The sequence below is a fragment of the Rhinoderma darwinii genome, chromosome 7 (assembly GCF_050947455.1).
Source record: "Rhinoderma darwinii isolate aRhiDar2 chromosome 7, aRhiDar2.hap1, whole genome shotgun sequence".
Classification (NCBI taxonomy): Eukaryota; Metazoa; Chordata; class Amphibia; order Anura; family Rhinodermatidae; genus Rhinoderma; species Rhinoderma darwinii.
In genome coordinates this window covers 115,825,364-115,839,175 of record NC_134693.1, presented here as the reverse complement: position 1 = coordinate 115,839,175, position 13,812 = coordinate 115,825,364, and the positions used below count along the sequence as shown (strand labels likewise).

Sequence of the window (13,812 nt, the reverse complement as noted above, 5' to 3'; positions counted from 1 at the left end):
TAAAGGTTGACTAACATGCAGTGATAGCAGTAAGGAGCTGTTCCAAGACCTGTTTCAAGGTGAGTTTAGCCGCTAAGTCGTGGTCTGGTGCAGGGGACTGGCCTCCGGCTATAAAGCTTGGCCGGCGCTGTTTTGGGCTTGCTTGCATATGAATCGCTCCAAGGTTTGTGCAGCGTTGCTGGGGCTGATTTTCACCATGGAGGAACTAGAGAGAAGCGGGAGCCAGCCGCAGATGTAGGTCAGTTTACCGGGTTAACATGTATCAGGAGTATAATCAGGGGTATGGATGAATGGAGCTCACATACTCTGCTAGGACAGGTACCTCCGCAAGCTCCTTTTAAATTAAAAGTTGGCTGAGCATCCATTGATCCGGAGGTTCGTGGTTGCCTCTACCAGACTTGGGCCCCATGTTAAGTCCACCACCCCTCCCTGGGATTTGAATTGGGTGCTCTCAGCTATCACAGGTTCTCCTATTTGAGCCTCTAAATTCCATTTCAATATAGATCCTCACTTTAAAAATGCAAGCAATAGCAATAAAAAAAAAACAGGGCGATTGTAGCGCTGCTAAAAATCACAAACTGACTTCCCGATAAAGATAACGGTATTGTAAAATAACTGACAACGCGTTTCAGCTCAGAACGGGAGCTTTCATCCTAGTGACTAGGACCTGATGAAGGCTCTGATTCGGAGCTGAAACGCATTGTCCGTCACCCAATAAATACTGTTCTCTTTACCTGGAAGTCCGTTTGTGATGTTCAGCAGCGCTACAATCGCTCAGTTTTTTCTTCCTATTGTTTGCATCTGATTACGGCTTACGTTACTCACGGATCCGGTACCATGGAAAGCAGCAGCTTGCATCATTTCAGCCTAATTAGAGTTGTGCCTGCTCAGCACATCCTGATCAGGTGAGCAGTTCTACTTTTACTTTCTGTTCATCCAAACCCACTAAGATTCCACGCTATGGCACGCCATCCTTTTCCCCTTTAATCCTTACCTTAAAAATGACCTTTCTAATCAGCCCTTCCTCCCCATACTACCATATTAGAGGATAAATCACAAAAATAATTTATTAATTTAAAATGACTGAAAAAGGCCATACTTACTCATAATAGGGCACCAGTTCCCAGCAGGATCCAGAGAAACCACAATGTTACATAGAGGGAGATTACACAGGTACAAAATACTGATGAACAGCTACTCGCATCTACAATTCATGAGGGGGGGTGACTTCTTAGTATTATCATTGCACGCAGATATGGCTTCTATAAATGTGCCAGTCACACGGTTACATGTCTGCATCCTGCTGGGAACTGGTGTTTGTACCTGCCCTTGTATGAGTAAGTATGGCCTTTTTCAGTCATATTAGAGGATAGGGTCATCAAGAAAACCTTGCTAGACTTACTACCAGGTAGTCTCTGACTTCCGGAAGCACCAGATTGTACTGCCTACCTTTTTGTACTAGTCCTAAAAATACCCAAGAGGAAGACTTTCCCAGTTTAGATAGAAGTCTACTCCAGAATCATGATGCCTCTAAAGACTGGAGATCTTCAGAAAATTTGCTGATCCAGTGTCAGGGTATCAATAGAAGTTCTGCGGCTGGATTAAGCAAGCCATAAGTTTAGCCTATTCCAGTCAGGGTCTTTCACCACCTGTGGTTTTTCGGGCCCATTCAGTCAGGGCAGTATTCACCTTTTTGGTAAGAAAGAACAAACGCATCCTTAGAAATTTTTTTGAAAGGCAGGCGTTCCCCCTGCCTTGGAGCTCCCCTCACACCTTCCTCAAGCACTACCGCCTACAGCTCCCTTCTATATCTGACGGGCTTTGTAAGAAAGCTTCTAGCATTAGTACTTCGGTACCTCTCCATGGGTGCTCTTGATTTAATAGATCAGCAGTATTTCTGGGTTGATCAACTAAGAATTCTTGCCGTTGATATTCTCATCTTAAGTTCTTGCAAGGACTTGGGGTGTGGAGAGCTGTGTGCACTTTATCTTCTCAGGTACCCTGCCTTGCTGATGTGAGGTCTCCCCAGGGGTGCTGTCATGGGTTCGAGAGAAAAAAAACTTACTGGTAAGAGTAATCTCTCTTTTTTTAACATTTTATTCATTTATTTTCAGGAGTCCAGCCAATTCCTTCTCAGGGAGGGAAGCTTGAAATAGCTGGGACAGTGGTTGGCCAATGGGCAGGAGCAAGACGTGGCCGTGGCAGAGGGCCATTTCCACTGCAGGTGGTTTCTGTTGGGGGACCAAATAGAGGGTACGTATATGCTACATCGGTACTAACACTGTATTATACGGTCAGCTTCATCTTTGAGGTTTATCTTACCTGTTTATGTGGAATACTTATGCCCATATCATACTTCAATGGCCTCCCATCTGTGCCTCTCCAACTGTAGCTGTCATGGCATGCTGGATGATACCGATTCAAAACAGGAGAGTCTCTGGTTTAAGATCTCATCTAGATGATTGAAAAAAATACAAAGTTGTGGTTAACACCCAGATCCCTGTACTTTGTAATCTCCATATCTTACGCTGCTACTTCTAAGAAGTACTACAACTACTTATTTTATGAGACTGCGCTTAACACAATGTGAATGTTTTAAGTCTAAAATTGTGGATAATCTTAAATTTGGGAAGTTTCTCAGCTGTAGTGAGGGAGAAGCTATGACATTCAGGTCCCGTTTACGTTTGCAACAGAGGCTGCGCTATTATATCCGGGAAAATGACGGAACCCATTAAAGACAATGGGTTTCATCTGGCGCTGTTGGTTGCCATCATACAACGGATCCCGAGCTTCCGGTATTCTCGTTGTTCTGCTCCTATGACAGAGCGGAACACAGATGTGAGCGAGCGCTTATTCCTTTATAACATAAAATATTTTTATGTAATTGCAAAAATGTGATTTGTTTGTATTTGTACCGTTTACAGACGTCCAAGAGGAGTTATATCAACCCCAGTTATAAGAACGTTTGGAAGAGGGGGCAAATACTATGGAAGAGGAGGATACAAAAATCAAGGGCCATCTCCGGTACATTATTGCCATGTGCTGAAAATTTTTGAGAACTTAGGGCCCATGCACACAAACGTGCTTTTGCGGCCGCAATTCCCCCGAAAATCCACGGGAGAATTGCGGCCCCATTCATTTCTATGGGGCCATGCACACGACTGTAGTTTTTACGGTCCGTGCATGGCCCGGGAGCCCGCACCGCAGAAAGAACGGACCTCTCTTATTACGGCCGTCTTCTGTGGTCCGGGCTCATTGAAAATAATGGCCGCAGCCATGTGCATGTCCCGCGATTTGCGGGCGTCTCGCGGCTGACAGTCCGCAGCCGGCTGACCCGAAAATCACGGCCGTGCACATGGCTACGGTCGTGTGCATGAGGCCTTAGAGGTTCTGTCACCAGATTATAAATGCCCTATCTCCTATATAATCTGATCGGCGCTGTAATGTAGATAACAGTGGTTTTTATTTTGAAAAGCGATGATTTTTGCGCAACTTACGAACAATTTTCGATTTATGATTCGTTTTTTTTATTAAAAAAACGCCCAGTTGTCTAACTTTTTACCAAATTGTTGTAAAGAGAGCTGTAAAGAGAAGTGTATGACGCTGACCAATCAGCCGCATACACTTCTCTTCATTCATGATTAGCTGTACTCACGCTGTGCTGTCACTTACTCACACTAACTTTACCAAAGTGTCTTGAGAGTAAATAGACATCACCTCCAGCCAGGATGCGATGTCTATTCACACTCCTGACACTTCGATAAGTTTATGTGGGTTTTAACTCACAGCACAGCGTGATCTCGCTGTAAATGACAGTGCCGCGTGATCTGTGTGCGCAGTGAAAGAAGCTAGACTGGAACGATGAGAAATGTATGCCGATGATTGGTCACTGATTGACCAGCGTCATACACCTCTCCTTACAACGCCCAGTTGGTAAAAAGTTTAAAAAAACACCCAGTTGTCTATTAAGAAAATAATTCGCATAAATCAAAAATGGTTCATAACTTGCGCAAAATTGATAGTATTTCAAAATAAAAACCACTGTTATCTACATTACAGCGCCGATCACATTATGTAGGAGACAGGGCACTTATAAATGCAATTGCGTTAAGTTTACACAGAAATCACTGAATGTATACCCTAGTGTTAAAAATAGAACTTTTAATATTAACAATCTAAAATGTACAACAAATAATGAAACAAACCCCTTTAAACCCAAAACAAAAACCCCGCTGGGGTTAACACCCTAATGAGGTGAAACTGGTATGAAACCAGGCTTAAGGCTATATTCACACGACCGTGAAAAAGGTTTTGTTTAACTGGCAGTAACACGGCCGTTTTCAGAACAATGAAGTTCTATAGATGTATTCACGCGGCCGTTTTTTTAACGGCCTGTGAATATTGGCAGTCAAAAAAATAGGACATGTTCTATTTTTGTCCTATTTTTTTAACGGCCAATATTCACAGGCCGTTAAAAAAACGGCCGTGTTAATACACCCATAGAACATCATTGTTCTGAAAACTGACGTTTTTCACTCTTGTGTGAATGTAGCCTAACTGCCCAGAAAAAAGCAAAGGTGGCACTGTTTCTAGAAGGTAGCAGCGATGTTTTTCTAATATAAAAATGCTTTTAGACATAAAAGGGCATTAAAAAAAAACGTGCATTTTTGATTGGAAATAGCTTTTATGCAAAGATTCCTCTAATGCCCCATGCACACGAACGTGCTTTTGCGGCCGCAATTTCCCCGAAAATCCACGGGGATTTTTGCGGCCCCATTCATTCCTATGGGGCTATGCACACGTCCGTGGTTTTCACGGTCCGTGCATGGCCTCGGAGCCCGGACCGCAGAAAGAAAGGGCAGGCTCATTGAAAATAATGGCCGCAGCCATGTGCACACCCCGCAATTTGCGGGCGGCTCGCGGCTGTCACTCTATGGCCGGCCGACCCGGAAATGACTGCCGTGCACATGGCTACGGTCGTGTGCATGAGGCCTTAGTTTGTGCGAATATGTTTGAAAATATGAGTGTGGCTCTTTGTCTATACACTTTGACCAACATTTCAGTGACTCTTGCTTTCACATCACTTTGTTTTGTTTTTACGACGTTCACCATACGGTAAAAAGACATGTTCACTTTATTCTGCGGGTCAATACGATTACAGCGATACCAAATTTATTTAGTTTTCTTTGTTTTACTACTTCTACAAGGAAAAAACGGATTATTAAAAATAAAATTAGAGTTTTGCCCCCACATTCTGAGAGCCATAAAGTTTTTATTTGTCTGTCGATTTAGCCGTGTGAGGGCTTATTTTTTGCGGGGCAAGCTGCAGTTTATATTGGTACCATTTTGGGGTACGTGAGACTTTTTGATAACTTTTTATTTCATTTTTTTGTGGGAGAAGAATAAACCAAAAAACAGCAATTCTGATGTTTTTTATTTTTTACAGCGTTCACCGTGCGGACGAATAATGATATATTGTAATAGTTCAGACTTTTACGGACGCGCCGATACCAGTTATGTTAGCTTTTTATTTTATTTTTACATAGTGCTTGAGGGAAAATGGGAAAAGGTTTTTGGTTTTTTTGAGCTTTTAATTTTTTCTTTTACTGTGTTTTACTTATTTTACTTGTCCCCCTAGGGATACCAGTTATATTGCGTTTTGTGACAGCCTCATATGAAGCCCTGCCAGAGGCAGGGCTTCATAGGAGTACAAAGATGGCGGACCTGGGGGACTTCATCATGCCCCCAAGCTGCTGTTCCAACCACGCGGGGGGGGGGGGGCGTTGGGACGGTACATGGGGTCGCCCCCCTGTTTTTAGTCCTTTAAATGCCGCGATCGCTATTGGACGCGGCATTTAACGGGTTAAACAAGCGGGATCGTGCACAAACAGGATCCCGCTCGTTACCCGGAAGTGTGGGCTCTATGGTCTTAGCCCGTGAACCCGCTCCATATTCCTCCTCCCGGTGTGCGCCGTATATATACGGCGGATGTCGGGAAGGGGTTAAACTAAAGTTTTACTTCTTGAAATCCAGCTTTTACGTATGCTATATACATAGAAACTGTTTCTCAACGGCAAAGCCGAATCAATGTCTACAAGATATTTTGAAAACCTGTATTTCAAAAAGTAATCTTTTCTTTTTTATAAATTCCACATCCTGACCGAGATCTTTTTGTAATAAAGAAACTGTTTTGCCAGCTTCGGTGAGTGCCTCGATCATTCTTCTACAATATATTTAGCTGGTTGTGCTACACTTTCGATGAGCAATTTACCTGCATTTATCCAAATAGAAAGAAAGCCATTCTTCTACACTCCCATTCCGATTGTGCGGTTTTGGCAGTGCCAGCCCTTTTCCTTCTTCCCATTTCATTTGAATAGGTCCTGTGCTGCCAAAACAGTGGAATCTCCCCAAAAGTGGTTTTGGAAACTACACACCTCAAGGAATGGGGTATAGTTAGCATCTTGACCCGACAGGTCTTTTGCTTTATTTATTGGAATATATCTGTGAAAATGAAAATCTACTTTTTTTCTATAAAAAAAAATGACATTTTTACAAGGAATAAAGAATAAAAAGCTCCTCAACTTGTAAAGCAATTTCTCCCGATTACGGCAATACCACATATGTGGTAATAAACTGCTGTTTGGACCCACGGCAGAGCTTAGAAGGGATGGAGCGCCATTTGGCTTTTGGAGCGCAGATTTTGCTTGGTAAGGATATGTTCACACGTCCTATTTACGGACGTAATTCAGGCATTTCACGCCTGGAATTACGCCCGAAAAAACTGCTCCAAACCATCTGCAAACATCTGCCCATTGAATTCAATGGGTCTTACGTTGTTCTGTGCAGACAGCCCTTTTTTTTACGCACCGCTGTCAAAAGACGGCGCGTAAAAAGACGCCCGCCTCAAAGAAGTGCATGTCAATTCTTGGGACGTAATTTGAGCCGTTTTTCATTGACTCCAATGAAAACCAGCTCCAATTACGTCCGCGAAAAACGTGTGCACTTGTCAAAACATCTGAAATTCAGGAGCTGTTTTCGCCTGAAAACAGCTCCGTAATTACAGATGTAGTTGGCGTTGCCGTGTGAACATACCCTAATAATTCTGTTTGGGGTTTTGCTGGTATTTCAGTTTATAATGTGGGGGTACGTGTAAGCTGGGCAAAGAACATCAGGGCATAATAATAGCATATACAAATGTGGTAAATAAATAATTCATAGCTATGTGGCCAGTGTCGCACTGATAAATGGTGCCCAATCTTATCCGCTTTTGGACACACTGCACAATTTCTGTCGCTATATTCTGAGTGGCAGAACTTTTTTTATTTTTTCTCCACCGGAGCTGTGCGAGGGCTTATTTGTTACGTTACAATCTGTAGTTTTCATTGGTACCATTTTACAGTACAAGTGATTTTTTGATCACTTTTTATTCGATTTTTTTGTCAGGCAAAGTGAGAAAAAAAAAAACATGACAATTTTTTACCGTAGTCACCATGCGCTATAAATGACATTTTACTTTATAATGCAGGTCGGTACGATTACGGCGATACCATATATATATCGGTTTTTTTTTAATGTTTTGTGGCGTTTGCGCAATAAAATCTCCTATAAAATTATTCTGAGAGCCATAATTTTTTTTATTTTTCAGTCAAAGCTGTGTAACGGGTTGTAGTTTTTATTGGTATTATTTTGGGGTACATGCAAATTTTTGATCACTTTTTATTCTATATTTTGGGAGGGGTGATGAACAAAAAAATAGTGATGCTAGTATTTTTTAATTCTTTTTTGCGGTGTTCACCGTGCGGGAAAAATAATATCTCTTTTTATAATTGGGGTCGTTACGAACGCGGTGATACCAAATATGTGTACTTTTTTAAAGTTTTCCTTTTTTTCCCTATAATAAAAGACTTATAAGAAAAAAAACTTAGAACTTGTTTTTACACTTTTATAAAACATTTTTATGACTTTTTATTTTTTTAACTAGTTTTACTTGAAGACCTGCAGCACTGATGGCTGCTATAATACATTACACTACCTAGGTAATGTAACGTGTTATAAACTGTCAGTGTGACGTTGACAGTCACTGACAGGAAGCCTATGAGGACCAGCTGATCCTCATAGGCTTCCGTGAATGGCAGACCAGAGGCCGTGCAACCGGCGGCAGCATCCGCAATCGGTCCTCGAAAGTTTGTTGTAGCAACAAACTTTCCCTGCGATCACATGATCGGGACCTGAACCAATCAGGTCCCGGTCATGTCTCTGGGACCAGAGGCAGGGGTTGACAGCGCGATCCGGGTGTCACCACTACTCTGAGACACCTGGATCACGCTTTTAACACTGTGAATTCACGTCGGGGCTGCACAGAGCCCCGCAAGCGCCGACGTGAATTTACTGTGGGCGGTCAGGAAGCGGTTAATAACGGTGATCATATTCTCTGACAGTCGAACCAATCGGTTCGGCTGTCAGAGAACAGGTTGCTGGGGAGCCGGGGACACTGACACAGCCGGCGTCCGAGCGCTTTTCACAGCGCTTTGACGGCTGGAACAGATCTGTATATACACATCCTGGCAGCACGGGGTATGTGCGAAAAAGATGTGTATGTACAGATTGTCGGCATAAAAGGGTTAAGGACAACTTTTTGGCTCTCCTGACCGTTCTGTTTTATTAAATAGTTGTATTCTCCGTTAATATAACAATGCTGGAGTAAGGCCCCATGCACACGGCCATAGATTTCCTCTGTAATTACAAACCCATTCATTTCTATAACCGACGGATACCTCCCCGTATATTTAGAGGAATGTGACCGGGCCATAGAAAGCTTCCGTTAAAAATAGGACAGGTCCTATTTTTTTACATTTTCCGGACAGTAATTCCATACTTTATAATGGGAGCACGGCCACAAATGCGGGCGACTGTCCGTAGCTGTAATCACAGACCGGTATTACGGCTATGGCCGTGTGCATGGGGTCTTTGTAGATCCTCCTGGAAGTTTCTGCATAAATTGACATGGGTAACGGTAACACCCAGTTGTCAAAGGGGCGTTTCCCTACAATCTGGCACTGATTGGCGAGTGCCAACTGGTAACACCCAGTGTTTAATTTATTCATAAATTTCTAGGTGGAATAAAACCGGAACGGCACAACGCAGAATTCTAAGGAAAGATACTCCAAAATTGTTACATTATGGGGAATACTAACCTTAACTAAAAATCGGCTTTTAAAGAGGGCCTATCAGCTCATTTGACAGAAAGTTTCCCACAATTGTATCCTGTCCAGACAACCTTCCTCTGAGTTACAGATTTTCATATTCTGTATGTAAACATGCATGTACTCATTCAATGAACGCAATTAAAAACACACAGTATATTAAAACACAAAATATAGAATAGCCACATTTTTAACACCATTCTTAGATACAGCGTCCTATTCTGATTGAATTCATACTAGGGGGAGCATGTATTCACCAGTCTTCATATAAAAAAAGTTGGAGTAGGATGTGCCTAATTTATTCAGAGGTGCACGCCCCTTAATAAATAAGGCGCATCTCTTGCCATCTGTGCACCAGAAAATCAAATCTACACCATTTTCTGTGAAAATTATAGTTAATTATTTTGGCCCACGATAGCCCAGCCCACCTTTTTAAAAAGTGGTGGAGGCGGCGTAAAAATGTCGCAAAACGTTTGGGCAAAAAGCAAGTGCCTTAAAGAGTTTCATAAATCACACCCCCAGCCCCCACCGCAATCTTTTATAGCAGTCACAGCTCTGTTTTTCCAATGCAGAGCTGCAATTCACGTTGTACATAAAGGTAAATAATACCGGTCTGCTGCCGACACTAGGGGGAGCTGAGGAGCTTACTATTTTATTAATGAGTTAAATGTAGTATGCAGTAAGCTCCCCCTAGTGGTGTCTACAGGCAGACAGAATTTATCACAAAATCTGTGTGGATTTGGAGGTTTGAATTCGAGAAAGTGAGTTTTAATCATTTTAAACACATTGGATTTATTTACACCAAAATGGTTTTCAAGGGTGGACATTCTATTATAAATTGAATCCGTGTAACAACATTTACTGTAATTTAGGACATTTCTGAATATGACGTATGACTTTTATCTTTATTTTTATCTGTAGACCAAGCCGGCATATGCCACTTCTGCAGCCGAGGTGGCCAAAGAGCTTAAGACGCAATCCGAAGACTCCAAATCATCTGCTGTGTCTTCAGATGGATCTCTGACCGAGAACGGAGTGGGGAATGAGGAAACACAAGCTTCCCAGATAAACGGGGGCTCGGGAGATGTCCGGCCTTCTGATCACTCTGAAAGTGCCTTAAGCAGTGACTCTAAACCGTGCAATATAAATCCTCACTTAAATGCACTAGCTCCAGACAGCGCGTGCCACGAAGAGGAGACTCTCGAGGCGACTGTCTTAAAAAAAGAAGAGTAAACTTATTTTTCTAGAGGGTGAAGGATGTTAGACAGTTCAGGGTTAAGAATATCTGGAAAGATGGAGAGCCTACAGTTACGTACATTTTTTCCTTTCCGTAAGCGAAAAATGAGGATTTGGAAATTTGGATCCCTCTTTTGAAGTCAGGCTAAAAAAAATAAAGAGAAAAGATTTTATTTTACTTTTTAACCAGTTTGTAGTCAAAATGCTACAGGGATAAATCACCGCTGATAATAAGAAGAGCATTTGACTCCCATATTTAAAGAAACATACACAGAGTTAAAACTGGTTATAACAACAAGAAAGACAAAAATAAAACCGCTTGTTCTGTTCCTTGCGATACCAGAACACAAATTTTTGGCAGTTTTTTCAGTATATATATATAGCTTAAATATAATTTGTAGTATCTGGCACCATATGTATGCCATTATATTTGATTTTACATTACTGTGTCACAAGATAAAAAAAAAAAATTAGAAACTTGGTTTCCGGATTATGATAATGAAATATGGCACAACCATTTTTTTTTTCCCTTTCATTCTTTATTATTTCATCGCTGTTGACGTGGTTTTTCTTTTTTTCTACTAAGACGTGCAACTTATTGGAACACGAAAAATATAGCGTAACCTTTGCAGATTTTTGCTGATATTTTAAACACTCATACTATTCAAGACAAGTTAGAAATCATAGGGGAAAAAAAACCGACCTTTTTTTAAATTGTTTTTCGTTCCGAAACGAGAAAACTGGCGTACTCAAAGTTTCCGTAATACTTTAATACCATGCATCCGTGATCAATAAAGTTGTGTGGTTTTTGAATCGGACGTAGACCATTAGTGCTACTATTGACCTGCATGGTTCATCATTTTAAGGTGTGTAGTTAATATTATGCATGTTCTTGTCCTATTTCTACCATTCTTACAAGTTCTGTGCCCCATCTGCAAAACAAAAACTAATAATCAGTAATAGTTCTATGAAAGATGTTACTTATGTTTAGTCATTGACTGATATCTCTCTAACCTTTAAAAAAAAAAAAAAAAAAAAAGTTTGTGATTATTGACCTCTGTTGCATTTATCCTTAAAAACAAAAAAATAATAATAATTATCTAGCCGTTTAAATATCAACGTTTCCCTGGTGTATCCATTGCTGTATTGCATTATTGTTCTTTGTTGCTGTTTTCACATTAGAAAATATGAATTCTGTGATTAAAAAAAAAATCATAAAAGTGCTTTGATCCTCCCCCCCCACCCCTCGCTACTTTAGCAGGACAGGTTTGCTGGTTCCTGGCGTCGTCTTTTTCAGGAATGTAGCCTCCTCCTTCCGCAAAGTACACCTGTATCATTTTGATGTTTCTGTTAGTGTTTCCAAACTTTTAAATGTACTTTTTGAAAAAAATCCAAAATCATTTCTTTCTCTTCGTTTTCATATAATTCTCCTGATGCTCTTCATCACTCATTAGTGATCAGAAATGAGGTGTAACTCCCCCATTCTTTGCCCGCAAGAGCTGAGTAGGTATTTTTAATGTAAGTTGAAAGGAGTTTTGCCCCAACTCATGGACTGTGCAAGAATGAACTACTGTTGGCTTTGACTGGAAGTCGGTGGATTGTGGTGCGTTATGTTTGAAGGCTATTGAATGCAACTTACAATGCTTAATAAAAATCTTTATTCTTTTAGTATAAACTTCAGACTACTTGTCTTTTTTATTGCTTCCTGGTGTTTTTCAGGTCTTGCTTGATTTTGAAGGCTATGTAAACCTTGGTTTTTTTTAATAAGAAGGTCAATTAGTGTGTCTTGTGCAGCTTTATAATTATAATTTAAAATTATTTTTACTTGCACTGAATCCTGCACCCGTCAGTAAGGTACAGCTGCTCTGTATACAGAATACAGAGCAGCTGTATATCAAAAAGTAAAGAACGTTTTTATAAACTAATTAGTTGCACAAAACACAGACTTTATTTTTTTTTTTAAAAAGCTTTTGAAGGTTTACATAGCCTTTAAAGAGAGGTAGACCGACCACAGTCCAGGGAGCTGGATCCCAAGCAGCATAGTCCCCGCCTCCCCGCGGAAATACTGTCTCGTACTGAAAACATGATTACAGTACTGTATTCCCACGGGGAGGCAGGGACTGATGCTAGGAACCCGGCCTGGGAAATACGGGCCGACACATGGTCTGTGTATCATGGATGGAACACGGCACATTTAACTTTAGAACAGATGTTTGTACCCCTCTAGACCCTAAAAAAAAAAGTTCTGAAAAAGGGGTGTGTCTTCAAATGCACCAAAGATCTGGCACAAAATTCTGCGGCAACATAAGCCAAATCAAAGAAAGTAAAAGGAGAATACAGTGTAGCTAGATGCACCAAACTTATCATACACCATGCACCACTGTGATAATTTTGGTGCATCTTCTGACTGCCAGGTCTAAGTTTACACTATCTAAAACGTACACAGCTTAGTAAATCCGCCCACAGCTCTAAGAAAAGACGCTCTCCAGGTAAATATATTTTAAGAAAAATCTGATTAATAGCTTAAAATGGAGAGTGCCATGGTTTGGCTAATGCCAAACAGCTCCCCCCCCCCCCCTGTGCTATTGCCAATCCAACACAATGTCTTACAGTGTTAAACTCTTTAACCCATTGGTTGTTCCGGTTACATGCTCATGCGCACTGCCGCTCCATTCATTCTCTATGGGAGCGCCGGAGATAGCCAGGTGCAGTGTTCAGCTTTTTCCGGTGCTGCCATAGAGAATGAATAGAGAATGTAATTTGCTAAATTGTGCGGCTATAAAGAGTGTATTAATTAATGGCCATACGATTTTGCAGATAAAGGAACGGTTTATCCGCATGAACGTGTGGCCACTAACAGGCTATTTGACAGCCGCACCGAAAATGGTGCCGACGCGGTTGTTGGCCGCTCAGTGTGCTCTTACCCTTAATCAGTCTTTCCAATGGGTTCATCAGGCAAAATGCGAGCAGTTTATCTCTGATTATTTAGGTCTTTAGCTCAAAGTTAATTGTATTTTAGAGCTCGTTCTTGGGTTAGGAGTCCAGTGGGAGGTTTCAATCCATGATTGGCAGTTTTCTGTTTATTAGTGTGTTTAGGACCTCCCACTGGAGTATGAAACCCAGAATAAGCAGAGATTTAAATTAATATTTGCACATCACCTGATCTCCACTTCTTGCCCACCACAATTACAATACAACTTTCCTCACTAGTGTTTGATCACTGCTTTAGATAAGTGCCCGCAAGTGATTTATGGGATGTGGTCTGGATACAAACATCCAGCAGTCTTCATACTATATATGAAAATAATTCATATGACAAGGCATTATGCACATGATAGAAGTGACATGATACACTGATTTTCTGTTGGGCTTG

The 13,812-nt window shown here is 41.2% G+C and overlaps 1 protein-coding gene across 1 annotated transcript in view; it reads left to right on the top strand.

The window, feature by feature from the left end:
* Nucleotides 1-12,114, top strand: part of FAM120A (family with sequence similarity 120 member A) — a 77,126-nt gene extending 65,012 nt beyond the window's left edge. Inside the window, exons 15-17 of the mRNA XM_075833864.1 lie at nt 2,115-2,253; nt 2,925-3,024; nt 10,125-12,114. Coding sequence (XP_075689979.1) covers nt 2,115-2,253; nt 2,925-3,024; nt 10,125-10,436 — 551 coding nt within the window. The 3' untranslated portion in view covers nt 10,437-12,114. The remainder of the gene's footprint in view (nt 1-2,114; nt 2,254-2,924; nt 3,025-10,124) is intronic.
* The last annotated feature ends 1,698 nt before the right edge of the window (nt 12,115-13,812 follow it).